This window comes from Podarcis tiliguerta, assembly GCF_965153285.1.
Source record: "Podarcis tiliguerta genome assembly, chromosome: 9".
NCBI lineage: Eukaryota > Metazoa > Chordata > Lepidosauria > Squamata > Lacertidae > Podarcis > Podarcis tiliguerta.
This window is the reverse complement of record NC_139542.1, coordinates 5,245,033-5,258,119: the sequence shown is the minus strand read 5'-3', so window position 1 is coordinate 5,258,119 and position 13,087 is coordinate 5,245,033. Positions and strand designations below refer to the sequence as shown.

The following is a 13,087-nucleotide window of genomic DNA, read 5'->3' as shown; positions in this document are numbered from 1 at the left end:
TGGTTAAATACTTGGTAGTGGCTGGCTGCTCCTAAACATAAACCATGGTTTGCTGCGGGTCCGATTTTTTCATCTTGCTCTCTCTAGGAGAAGAGCTAAGCCGGAGCAACTAAGCTGCATATACCACCAGTGGGCTACTCGCCGATCGCCGAAGAATGGATGCTTTTGAATTCTGGTGCTGGAGGAGACTCTTGAGAGTCCCATGGACTGCAAGAAGATCAAACCTCTCCATTCTGAAGGAAATCAGCCCTGAGTGCTCACTGGAAGGACAGATCCTGAAGCTGAGGCTCCAACACTTTGGCCACCTCATGAGAAGAGAAGACTCCCTGGAAAAGACCCTGATGTTGGGAAAGATGGAGGGCACAAGGAGAAGGGGATGACAGAGGATGAGATGGTTAGACAGTGTTCTCGAAGCTACAAACATGAACCTGACCAAACTGCGGGAGGCAGTGGAAGACAGGAGTGCCTGGTGTGCTCTGGTCCAGGGGGTCACGAAGAGTCGGACACGACTAAACGACTAAACAACAACAAGAAACCACAGTTTATTGTGCAAACACAAATCCAAGCCCTCGTTTAAAACCCCGTTTCATAGCCAAACCTTTTTATCAGAAACCAAGGGAGAAATCGAAGAGAGCATTCTAGATCTTTCTCAGCTTCCACCTGCCACTCCGTTTGATGAAATATTATTCATTGGTTTTGAAGAGATAACTCCCCTTTTCTCTCTCAATATAATTGCCCGACCACAGATGCCGCCGCCATCCCAACTAGTGATTTTGGATCTCCCTAATTGCAACACTTTTCAACCTCCGCTGTGACTCATCATCACTGTAGCCTCAACCCTCAACACCAGCGGTGTTAGGCTAAGAGATGGCAACCACCCCAACATCCCCCAGTGCGCTTCATGTGGGGATTTGAACCCTGGTCTCCCAGGTCCTATAACCATTCTGCCACACTGGCTTGCCCTTCAGATGAAGGGCGGTATACAAATTTAATAAATAATAGTAACAGCCCAACCCCCTGCAATGTAGGGATCCTTTGCCCGACATGGGGCTCGAACCCACGACCTTGAGATTCAATGTCTCGAACTGAAATCCTAATCTGTTTCGAGTGACAATGGAGTGTGCCTCTGGGGGTGAAGTCAAACCACTGCATTTGCAGCTTTCAAAGTGACCCCCGGGGGGGGGGGAACGCAAGCCTGAGCAGTGTGTATGGAGGTCCTGGGCTGCCCAGGTGATAAGACCCCCCCCCCCCCTCGGCCTCTCTGCTGTGGTCCAAAGCAAAGCAGAGAAAGATGCACCAACTTAGCTGCAGGAGTTGCCAGAAGGAGGAGTACAAGGCGCCATTCCACTGTCTTAGGTACCCCACTCTGGATTTGTGTAGGGCTCACAGTGCTACCTTGGTTCTCGAACTTAATACGTTCTGGGAGTCTATTCGACTCCCAAAACCGTTCGAAAACCAAGGCACACCTTCCGATTGGCTGCAGGAGCTTGCTAAGTGGAAGCCACTTCAGATGTTTGGCTTCCGAAAAACATTCGCAAACCGGAACACTTACTTCTGGGTTTGCGCCGTTCGGGAGCCGATTTGTTCGACAGCTAAGCCGTTCGAGAACCAAGGCACCTCTGTGCTTCTTAGCCCAGAGCATTCCAAACTGTCTCACGACACATTAGTGCGTCAGCGGCAGTGTCTAGGTGTGTCGCACGGACGCTCCCCACTGTGTCGCAAAATGATGCATGTCTAAAAAGTGTGTCACCAACATGAAAAGTTTGGAAAGCTCTGCCTTAGCTTTTTCTTCTCCCGAAGCTATCCCACAGGACAGCGGAGATTTAGGATCAGAGCTTTCCTTCTCCTAGAAGGGCTTCCTTCCCAGGTGAACCGCCTTCTTGACCACTGGACCCACTACCGTTCTCATCCACTTACAACAACGGAGCCTGTCTTCACATGCAGGGGGAATCCCTAATACAGCAAGGTTTTGAGACTCATCGGCTCAAACCCTCATCTGGTTTAGCAGCTGCAGAATACAACCTGGAAAAGCTGACAGTTTCACATGAAGTACGAGAAGCTGCAAACATCAAAGGCTATCAGATAATTAGCGTTGACCATCATCAACACAAAGACTTGTCTTTATGCTCAGATGGATAACCCCAGAGGTCCACTTAGGTTCCGATATTGTGGCAACCCCAGGACAGGTACTTCTAGTAACAAGAGGCAAAGAATATACAGTGGTACCTCAGGTTACATACGCTTCAGGTTACATACGCTTCAGGTTACAGACTCCGCTAACCCAGAAATAGTGCTTCAGGTTAAGAACTTTGCTTCAGGATGAGAACAGAAATCATGCTCCGGTGGCGCGACAGCAGCGGGAGGCCCCATTAGCTAAAGTGGTGCTTCAGGTTAAGAACAGTTTCAGCTTAAGTACGGACCTCTGGAACAATTTAAGTACTTAACCTGAGGTACCACTGTAGCTATAAAAAGAGAACAGGTGCACTTTTTTGGAAAGGGCCTCGCAGAATTAATGGCACCTTTTGCAACCCACATATTGGTCAGCCACACACATCCCGGGACTGGACACCTTGCAGGAAATGCTTGCAGCGGTCAAGATTTGTGAGTCCCCAATGAGCTGAACTGCTCTGCCACCTACAGCTCTTTTTGCTGAGGAGCAAAGCAACCAGAAAGCCAGAAAAGCGAATGAATGGGATTTGCGCAGCCTGCAAAAGTAGGGATAAGAATTGCCCCGTTCACTCCAATGGTCTAACGCTGGAGAAGTTCCCCCCACAAGATTATACCGGAGTCACTTTGCTTCTAAGGAAAGGGAGGCGAGGGAGGAGAGAAGGGGGGAAAACCCAGCAACCTCAAAAAAACAAAACAAAAGACTCAAGGAAGTGCTGATAACCGCTTTAAAAACCAAAAACAAACTGAATTGCACAACATCCACTGCCTCTGTTTCGCTTGCAAATAACTCGAAGACCATCAACTACCTTATTTCAACAAGAGCAATTGCAGCAACTAAAGCTTTTGTTTTGTTTTGTCTTTAAAAAGTCAAGTACAGAAAATACCGCTGGATGTTGCCAAAACAGCCCTCCCTCTTCACTAACAATAGCTTGAAAACCCAGTATTTGACCAAGGCTTCAAACCTCTTGTTCCCTTAAGCTAGGAGCGAAAAGGAGAGCTCGCTGCTCGCTCCGCAGATCTTTGGGGAGTTGCGGCTGGCCAAGAAGAAGCGCCCCAAAACCTTTAATTTTTGTATGTGCCCCTTCCCCAAGCCGCAAAAAAACACTTCGACACGGGCCAGTACAGGATCTGCCTTCTTCCTCGGGGTTGTTTACGCGCAGCGAGACCTGCCCTCCCTTTTGTTTAAATTCCCCTCCATCCTCCTGTCAAAAAAAGGGCCGCTTCCCTTTTGCTTCCCCTTCTGCGTGCGCAAAGCGAGCTCGCCTCTTTCGCTGGCTTGCAAAACTTTGCAGAGCACGACAGCGAGCCGTGCAAAAGCCAAAGTGGAGGAGGACGGTTTTGTGGGCTTTTCAGGGGGTGAGGAAGTCTTCCCGAAGTTGCGGAAGCGGGGGGAACCGTCAGCCCTCTTTTATTGAAGGGCTGGGAGTGTTTGCCCCCCAGAAACCGGACGGAGCGCGCAGTTGCAAAAGGCGCTCCGGGGAGGAGCTGCAACTTTGCAAGCGAGCTGCAACAGCTGGCCCGTGACCCCGCCGGGCGAGGGGCACCTTCGCCGGCTGCTGCGGCTGCCCGAGCTCCTTCCTGCCTCCGCCTCCGTCCGCCCCGGCAAAAGCAGGCGCTCACCGCATGGCTGGAGGTGGAAGACGCGCCTCGCCGTTGCCATCGCCGCCGCCGCCGCTCCGGGGCTGCGCTTCACACCATCGCCGGGGCGCGCCACGCCTGCCGCCTCGCCGCCGCCGTCGGAAGGAGCAGAGCAGCCCGAACTGAAAGCGCCCGCGCATCGGCCCGGGTTGCGGAGGGTGGAAAGGGGAAGGGACGGCCGAGGAGGAGCAGGAGGAGGCGGCGGAGGCGCAGCAGAAGCGGCGGCAGCAGCAGCAGCCGCGCCGAGGGACACACCTCCCTCCCTCCCGCGCCGGTCCTAGCGCGCTTCCCGCGGCGAGGCTCTCCCCAAGGAGGCGCGGGAGGCGGAGGGAGGAGAGGCCCCGGCGACATCCCGCTGCGCCCGCACCCTGGGCCGCCTCGCCCCGGGCGCGCTCGGGCCCCCTAGGGGCGCTTTCCAAAAGGAGGCGCAATTGCGCGCAGCAGCCGTCAAGGAGGACCCAGCGCCTCTTGGCGCAGGAAGGCTGCGCCCCGGGATGGCGAGGGGGATACAGAGTCGCCTGGAACCGATCTGAGATCCACGGGCAGAGTGCCGACTTGGATAAAATGTTGGGGAGGGGGCCAGGGGCGTAGCCAAGGGGGGGCAGTGGAGGCAGATGCCCCCCAAATCAACAGAAATCAATAAAAATACTTATGTAGCTGAGGTTCTGCTCCCCCTACCATAAAGCCTGCCCCACCATCATAATGCTGCCTACACCCATAGAGGGGGCCGTGTAACCCCACCCAACATAATCGATCACAAGATCACGCACAAACACCATTTGCAATGCCTATCAATTTTGAGGGGACCAACTCCCTCAAATATTTTAGGGGGGCCAAAGGACCTCGGCCCCTAGGAATTTGCTCCTATGCCTACGGTGGACGGGTGGTACACAAATTAATTTAATAATAATAATTCGTTTTGCACGGATAAGGAGGGAGAAGCCCTGCGTATCTCGGTTGTTTCAGCTTCCCTTTGGAATTCGGATCTCTGGGGAACACGCTTATTTTCCCTTATTATTTACCTGTTGTTTATGTCGCTTAAGTGTGGAAACCTCAAAGTGGTTTTAGGGTTGCCAGGACACCTCGAAATTGTTGGGCTTTTTCTTTTTTCTTTTTTGACAAACCCCAAAGTTGTTGCTGAGCTTTTTTTTTTTACAAAAACACCAAGAAAACAGGTGTGAGTTTCATAATTTAACTATGCAATGAGTGGAAAAGCACAACATTCAGCTTCTCTTGGTTGTCTTTGGATTTCAGTATTATTAGGAGGGAGGGAGAGGAGCCACTGTGCTCCACCAACAGGATCTTAGCTGCCTTATAGAGGGGAAAAGGACCGCGGCCCTCCAAATGCTTGCAGATTACAGCTCTCACCATCTTATTCCTGATGGGCCTTGCTGGCTGCTGGGGGTTCATAGATTTGTAGAGTTGGAAGGGAACACGAGAGTCATCTAGTCTAACCCCATGCAATGCAGGGATCTATGGGGTTGAATTCATGACCCCAAGGTTAAGAGTTTTATGAGCTTACTCTGTTTACCACCCTGGGCTCCACTAGGAGCAAGGGTGGGATGCAAATGAAATAGATAGATAGATGATAGACAGATGATAGATACCAAAATCCAACCCACCCAGCACTCAGCAGATCCCAAGCTATGTCCTAAGAAGACAACAGACCTGGAAACTCCTTCAAAACCCTCTCCAGTTCAGACTCTCAACTGCTCTTAAAAGAAACTCTGCAACAGAAAGGAAGGAAGGAAGGAAAAAGAAAAAGGAAGGAAGGAATTGGGGTGATTTTTTTTTATCAGCTTTTGACTTTCCCAAGTAAGTGACACAGCTTCCCAAAATGCACATTCGGTTTGCAGAGATCAGAGTTCGCCACTGCAACCAGTAGGGTCCTTGTAAACTTATCAGGGCAACCAGCTGCCCAACAAACCTCAGCCCACCTGCCTGTACCTGCCTTGCTTTGGTACTTACTTACAACCAGTCCAGGGGGTGGCGCTGCCGGCTGGAATCAACCTCCTCCTCTGTGTTGCCTTTGAAGAACTGATTCAGCCTGTGGGACTCTTGGGTTCCTTACTTCCCTCTAGATATGGACCTGCCTTGTGTGAGTGGGAGAGTGGTGCCCCCTTGCCAAAGAGCAGGGGGATATGGGGTATTAACTAGCATTAGTTGGCTCCGCCTCTCATTGAGCTGTGGCTCCGCCTCTCATTCACACTGGCTCCGCCTGCTGTGGTCCTCCCCGCCCCCCCGCCTTCCAGTCCCAACGGGCAGCAGCCATCGCTGCAGGCGAGTCTAGCGACCGTAGCCCAAGTGAGTCTTGCGGTACTTTATAAGGACTATCAAATATATTGCGGTAGAAGCTTCTGTGGATTAGGGATGTGAAATCTTACCTGGATAGCTCAGTCAGCAGAGCATGATGAGACTCGTAATTTCAGGGTTACGGGTTTGAGCCCCACATTGGGCAAAAGATTCCTGCCTTTGCAGGAGGTTGGTCTAGATGACTCTGGTGGTCCCTTCCGACTCTACAATTCGATGATTCTAAGAATCATGCAGGATCAGGCCGGCGGCCCATCTAGCCCAGCATCTTGTTCTTATGGTGGCCAACCAGACACCCATTATGGGATGTGCACAGGGTAGACCCATGTGCAGCAGCAGCTCTTCAATGGGGGGGGGGGACGGGGAGGTTGGCATGTATGTTAGGCAGCTCAGCACCAGGTCCACCAGTGGGAGGGGGGGGGGAAGTATCTGAGAGGTGGCACAAACTGACCGATTGGCAGAGCCAAGTAGAAATGCAAGACACAAACAAATAGTGGGACTGTGCAAAGAAGAGATGCGCTGTCTAAAGAATATCAGAAGCCCCTTGCAGGATCACAGGTCCAGCATACTGTTCTCACAATGGCCAAGCAGGTGCCCGTGGGAAAACGACAGGCAGGTTTCCCTGCATTTGTAAAACCGTAAGGTCGGTGGTTCGAATCCCCGCAACGAGGTGAGCTCCCGTTGCTCTGTCCCAGCTCCTGCCAACCTAGCAGTTCGAAAGCACGTCAAAGTGCAAGTAGATAAATAAGTACCGCTAAGGCGGGAAGGTAAACAGCGCTTCCGTGGGCTGCTCTGGTTCGCCAGAAGCGGCTTAGTCATGCTAGCCGCATGACCCGGAAGCTGTACACCGGCTCCCTCAGCCAATAAAGCGAGATGAGCGCTGCAACCCCAGAGTTGGCCACGACTGGACCTAACGGTCAGGGGTCCCTTTACCTTTAAAGATGGAAGGAACCCTGAGGATCATGCACAAATATACAAGAATATGCAGGTGGTCTGTATGGCTATTGAACCCACGACCTTGGCGCTATCAGCACCGTTCTGTAACCAACAAAGCTAATCTGGCATAAATCAAAAGGTCCCAAATTCAATCCTCAACATCTGCAGGCAGTACAGTGGTACCTTGGGTTACAGACGCTTCAGGTTACAGACTCTGCTAACCCAGAAATAGTACTTCGGGTTAAGAACTTTGCTTCAGGGTGAGAACAGAAATCGTGCTCCGGCGGCGCGGCAGCAGCAGGAGGCCCCATTAGCGAAAGTGGTGCCTCAGGTTAAGAACAGTTTCAGGTTAAGAACGGATCTCCAGAACGAATTAAGTACTTAACCCGAGGTACCACTGTACTAGGAAACTCAACCACCAGGACCAGCAGCCACCAGGACCCGTAAACATCGAAGGCTTTTTGCTCTGTGATCCTTTAGACAGGACACTGCCGCTGGACACTGTCCAGTCAGACCCCTATTCCATCTAGCACAGTATTGGCTAGACCAGGGGTCTGCAACCCGCGGCTCCGGAGCCGCATGTGGCTCTTTCAGTGGTGTAGCATGGGGGGTGCAGGGGGGCCGGCTGCAACATCTGGGGGTTAGGGGGCACAAATCCACGGGTTAGGGGGTGCAAATTACTTGCCTTGCCCCGGGTGCTGACAACCCACGCTACGCCACTGGGCTCTTTTACACCTTTGCCGCAGCTCCGGGGCAGATACTAGCGAGGGGAGGAGGCGCATTGTGCGCCCCGACGCTCCCCACTGTGGCAGGTGCTGTACTGGCTGTGATGTCGCATGGGGGCAGTGCGTACGTTAGTCACGCACCGTCCCGACGTCACCTTCCCACCCGCTGTCAGATCGGAGGGCAGCGGCGCGCATGCTTTAAATGTCGCAATGGTTTTGCGGCTCCCAGGTTTTTTTTCTTCGGAAACGAGTCCAAGTGGCTCTTTTTGTCTTAAAGGTTGCAGACCCCTGGGCTAGACTGGCTAGTGGCAGCTCTCCAGGGTATGAGGCTGGAGACATTCCTAACCCAAGACATTCCTAACCCAAGGTGCTCCCCTGAGCTAGGGCCCTTCTCGTTTTGCCATTTATACGGCCCATTTCTAGGACCACAGGAGGAATGACCGCTGGGAGAAGAAACGCCCTGGTGCATCTGCACAACCGGACGCCTTCCTTTGCCCCGGCTGTAACGAAACACGTCTCTCCTGCATCGGTCTCAGCAGGCGCTGCTGTCTGCCAACAGCTTGACCTCACCCCCAAAGGCGCACTCCTCCGTTGTCTCCCAAGAGAGACGAATGCCAACCCCCAAATGTGACAGCTGTATCGCTACTATTATTATTATTATTATTATTATTATTATTATTTATTATCTATACCCCGCCCAGCTGGCTGGGCTTCCCCAGCCACTCTGGGCGGCTTCCCAAAAAATATTAAAATACTGTAATACATCAAACATTAAAAACTTCCCTATACAGGACTGCCTTCAGATGTCTTCTAAAAGTTGTTTTCCTCTTTGACATCTGATGGGAGGGCGTTCCACAGGGCGGGCGCCACTACCGAGAAGGCCCTCTGGTTCCCTGTAACTTGACTTCTCGCAGTGAGGGAACTACCAGAAGGCCCTCAGAGCTGGACCTCAGTGTCTGGGCTGGATGATGGGGGTGGAGACGCTCCTTCAGATATACTGGACCAAGGCCGTTTAGGGCTTTAAAGGTCAGCAGCAACACTTTGAATTGTGCTCGGAAACATACTGTGAGCCAGTGTAGGTCTTTCAAGACCGATGTTATGTGGTCTTGGCGGCCACTCCCAGTCACCAGTCTGGCTTAGTTGTAGTTTCCAGGTCAACTTCAAAGGTAGCCCCACGTAGAGCGCATTGCTGTAGTCCAAGCGGGAGATAACCAGAGCATGCACCACTCTGGTACCTCCATGGACAGCTGGCCACAAAACACCCACGCCTGCCTTGCAAACTATTTGTGCATGGAAGCATCGGATTATTTTTTACAGACCGCTGCCCCTTTCCGGCTTTGTGCAGAGGCCTGTTTCTGCTCACATAGCCAGAGAGCATCCTTGGTGACGTGCCAGCAGCCACATTCTTCTCAGAGGGCCTGGAGCAAGCTGCCTGAAGTCCCTGTCCCACACACACACCCCTTAACATGCAGATTGCAGTCTCTCCCCTAGCGGGTTTGGCAAGCTCAGAGGTTAGCCGTTGCGACACAGGGCCCCCCGAGCAGCGCTTCTGCGAGAGCCCTGAGGAAATCCCATGCCTGAAAATTTCCCATCCCATCCCTGCCTTGGGAAGTGCTTGCACCTGCAAAACGTTGCTCCGCTGGAAAATACCTTCTGCCTCACCTAGGGGCTGAGAACCACTTAAGATTACACCCCACACAACCTTCCTTTTGTTCTCCAAGTTTTCTCAGAAGAGAGGAGTGCATTTCTTCACTGGCTAGATAAGGGCCCTCCCGGACACGGGTCAGATCAGCAAGAGATATAATTTCTACTCATTAACTGCAACAAGGCTCTGGCTATAGCATCTAAATTTTGTTTCAAATACCGGCGGGGAATGACCTGGATAATGGATAGTTTGCGGTGTGTTGGGTTGCTGTCGTTCTTTTTTGTTTGCCATGAAGGTTTAACGGAAAAATATTAAAAGGGTGCAGCTGGTTCGTTCTAGCCCACTCCCCCGTTTCCCGTCACGGACAACCAGTGGATTATGGGATGGGAGCCTGCAAGCAGGACTCGAGAGAAGGTGTACTGGAATGCGCAGCAATTGGCATTCAAAGGGATGTTGCGTCCAATATGGTGAGCTAGCACAGAATCCATGCTTCCTAACCAATCTCCACTGACAGCCACTAATTTGGATGGCTTTAAAAGATTAGGCAAATTCCAGGAGGAAGATAAGGCTATCGCTGCAGCTCTGGGGAGGATCCCACGGTTTAACGATTAAAAAATTCCCTTTATCATTAGCTTGTCTTCTTTCTTTATACATGAAAGACAGATGTGGTGAGGAATAGCTCAGCTGGTTAGAGCGAGGTGCTGATAATGCCAAGGTTGCAGGTTTGGTTCCCATGAGGGACAGGTGCATATTCCTGCATTGAAGGGGGTTGGACTAGAATTCAGGGTTTCCTGAACTTGGGTCCCCAGCTGTTTTTAGACTACCATTCCCATCATCCCTGACCACTGGTCCTGATAGCTAGGGATGATGGGAGTTGTAGTTCAAAAACAGATGGAGACCCAAGTTTGGGAAACCTTGGCCTATCAGCAGTTCTCAACCTGTGGGTCCCCAGATGTTGTTGGACTACAACTCCTATCATCCCTGAGCTCTGGTCTTGCTAGCTAGGGGTGATGGGAGTTGTAGTTTCAACAACATCTGGGCCCACGGGTTGAGAAAGGCTGGCCTAGATCAGGCACCCCCAAACTCGGCCCTCCAGATGATTTAGGACTACAACTCCCATCATCCCTAGCTAACAGGACCAGTGGGCAGGGATGTTGGGAATTGTAGTCCCAAAACATCTGGAGGGCCGAGTTTGGGGATGCCTGGCCTAGATGATCCAACACTTTCTTTGACCAGATTTTTCTTTCTTTCCACAACAGAACAAAGTTATTGCAACTGATACGAGCAATAAAAAAAGACACATCAAATTCTAACATCAAAAGCCACACAAAGGCGGAACTAAACTGAACTTGAGCACTTGCGGATTTTAGCCAGCCATTTACTAGTTAAGTGATTTGATTTCGTATCCTAATCTTTTGAAGACGCCTTTGTAAGGAGACTGGAGGAAGGGAGTTGTTGCTTTTCAACCGGGAGATAATCTGCAACCCGTCTTCAACACATCTACCCGGAATGAGGTCACACTAAGTTCAGGAGGGTTTACTTCCTGATAAGTGTGCTTTGTCATGTTGAGGAACCTAGAATATGATTTCCTATTATTAGTAACACATCAAAGCAGCATCAGCAAAGCCAACAAGTATTGCAGGAGAGCCAGATTTAAGAGATTGTGTCGGCTCCAGTTTTCGTCTGATCATTGTCAGATTCAGTTGCCTCTGGTTTTGGATTGCTCGAAGGAAGTCATTCTCATCTCTCACCCTGAAATGCAAAACTGGCAGGTGTTTTAGGGAACAAGGATGCCTGCCCAAAACCGCACATCTTTAATTTGCTCCCCGCCCCCAACTATGTTAGCATAAGGAAAATGAAATGAGTTTCTGCAGACTGAAAGGGATAACTGCTGAACAACCCCAACTCTGCCTATCAATTGCGAGGCAAGGCTCACTCTGCAATTAAAAACACACATAGAGGGAGCAATTCTCAGTGATTAATCTAGCAGTTAATTAAAGCTTGAAGCCCTAGTCTGCCTCATGACCCAGGAATCTGGGGGTCGCTTGGTGGGGGCTGGTGTGGCTCTGGAAGTGGGAGGCTCAATGGATGTGGTTTGTACGCGAGACAGGGGGTCCCCAAGTGGTCTGCAAGCTTCATTCGGGCGCTCCATGTAACATCTACATATCTCCATCGCATTAAATATCCCTAATGATTGCTAAAGCGGGTTTTCCTACATGGAGAGCACGTGTTGCGGTGGGAGCAACCATGACATCCCCTGTTGCTAGGCGGGTTAGTTTGGATGGCCACGGATTTGATTGGGCACCTCCAATGTTGCTGGGGGAAATTGATTGTTGCAATTTTATTTGATTGATGGGGGTGTTATATAGGTCCCTGTGTGCAGTGTTGAGCTTCCTCTTTTCGCTGCGCACATCAGATCACCCGCCCACCCTTCCTTTAATTAGGGTTTGTTTGCGTTGACCTTGCTATGCCTGTCATGGGGTCGTCTGCTTTGGAAAAGGGCCTGGTAGGAATTTTACCATATGGCTGATTGGCTGGTACCATTTGGGTTTTGCCTACTATGTAGCAAATCATCACAACTTGTAAGGTTGCGGTTAGGCATTGGTTAATTTTTGGGATGGTGGAGGGGATGTGGTTGGCTGTGCCTGCCCCTCTAATGCTGCTGCTGCAAGGGTATTCCGTTAAAGGAATCCAGGGGCTCGCCATGCTTTTGTCCGTATCCCTGACAAAGGGCTAGGGCCACGCAAGAGCTCCAGAGAGCATTTGGGGAGAGGTGAGAGCCTGGCACCCAGCTTTATTCTCTCCCCAAAATTGCTTACCCTTACTGACTTCCGCACGGGTGTGGTTGTCAGTTCTGTTCCTACTTTCAAGTGGGACCAGATAGTTGCTAACCAATGCCTAAGCAACCATTCACATACTGTAATTCAATAAAGTTGTGGCCAAAAATTATGCCAAAAACCGAAACAAAAATGATGTGTGAATGTTATTCAAGGGTGTCTTGGGGGTCCTTGACACGCAATTGCATTTTTATTTTGCATCTTACATTACATTGCCGCTTGAATCCTATGGATAAAGTGCAATACATAAGAAACAAAAGAAGCCATTAAGATGGGATTTCAGACCATGCAGCATCTAGCACAGCGCATTGCACTTGCTGCGACAGACAGGGAAAAATAAAATAATAATTAAGTGTTCCGCCGTCAGCAATTTTCAAGTGGCTCGGGGAGAGAAAAACTTGGGAACCAAGGCTGCAGGCTACATTCCATCCTGCACACAAAGGTTTTACCCCAACAGCACACAAGCACTTATCTCCTTGCCAGCAAGCAAGAGACACTATCACAATTCCCAGAATAATAAAATGGTGAGAACGGGACGGTTTGGAGACGACCTCTATCTGACAGAAGGGCACATTCCAGCTGAGGAATGCATTCCTGCCAGGAGAAAGGTGTGAAGCGAGGACCAAGAGCCTTGAGGGCTGCAGCCTGGGCAGAAGGATGTGGGCTTGATACATAAAACTATGCCTGGGAGAGGTTTTCCTCCTTCTGTCATGCTATTAAGACCCAACGGGGTCGTTCCTTACAGCTGAATGATGGGAGACTCTGGGAAAGAATAAAGGAAGTACGGTAGTGATGGCAACCATCTCAGATGGCTTTAAAAAGTGACT

General features: G+C 50.9%; 1 protein-coding gene across 6 annotated transcripts in view; it reads right to left on the bottom strand.

Moving 5' to 3' along the window:
- SLC4A11 (solute carrier family 4 member 11) overlaps nucleotides 1-13,087 on the bottom strand; it is a 244,862-nt gene that overhangs the window by 160,773 nt on the left and 71,002 nt on the right. Inside the window, exon 1 of one of the 6 annotated variants that reach the window (XM_083398300.1) lies at nucleotides 3,790-4,117. The exons of the other annotated variants lie outside the window; for them this stretch is intronic. Within the exon in view, the coding sequence (XP_083254426.1) occupies nucleotides 3,790-3,829 (40 nt within the window). The 5' untranslated portion in view covers nucleotides 3,830-4,117. Of the gene's footprint in view, nucleotides 1-3,789; nucleotides 4,118-13,087 lie in introns of those variants that run through there. 6 annotated transcript variants of the gene reach the window in all.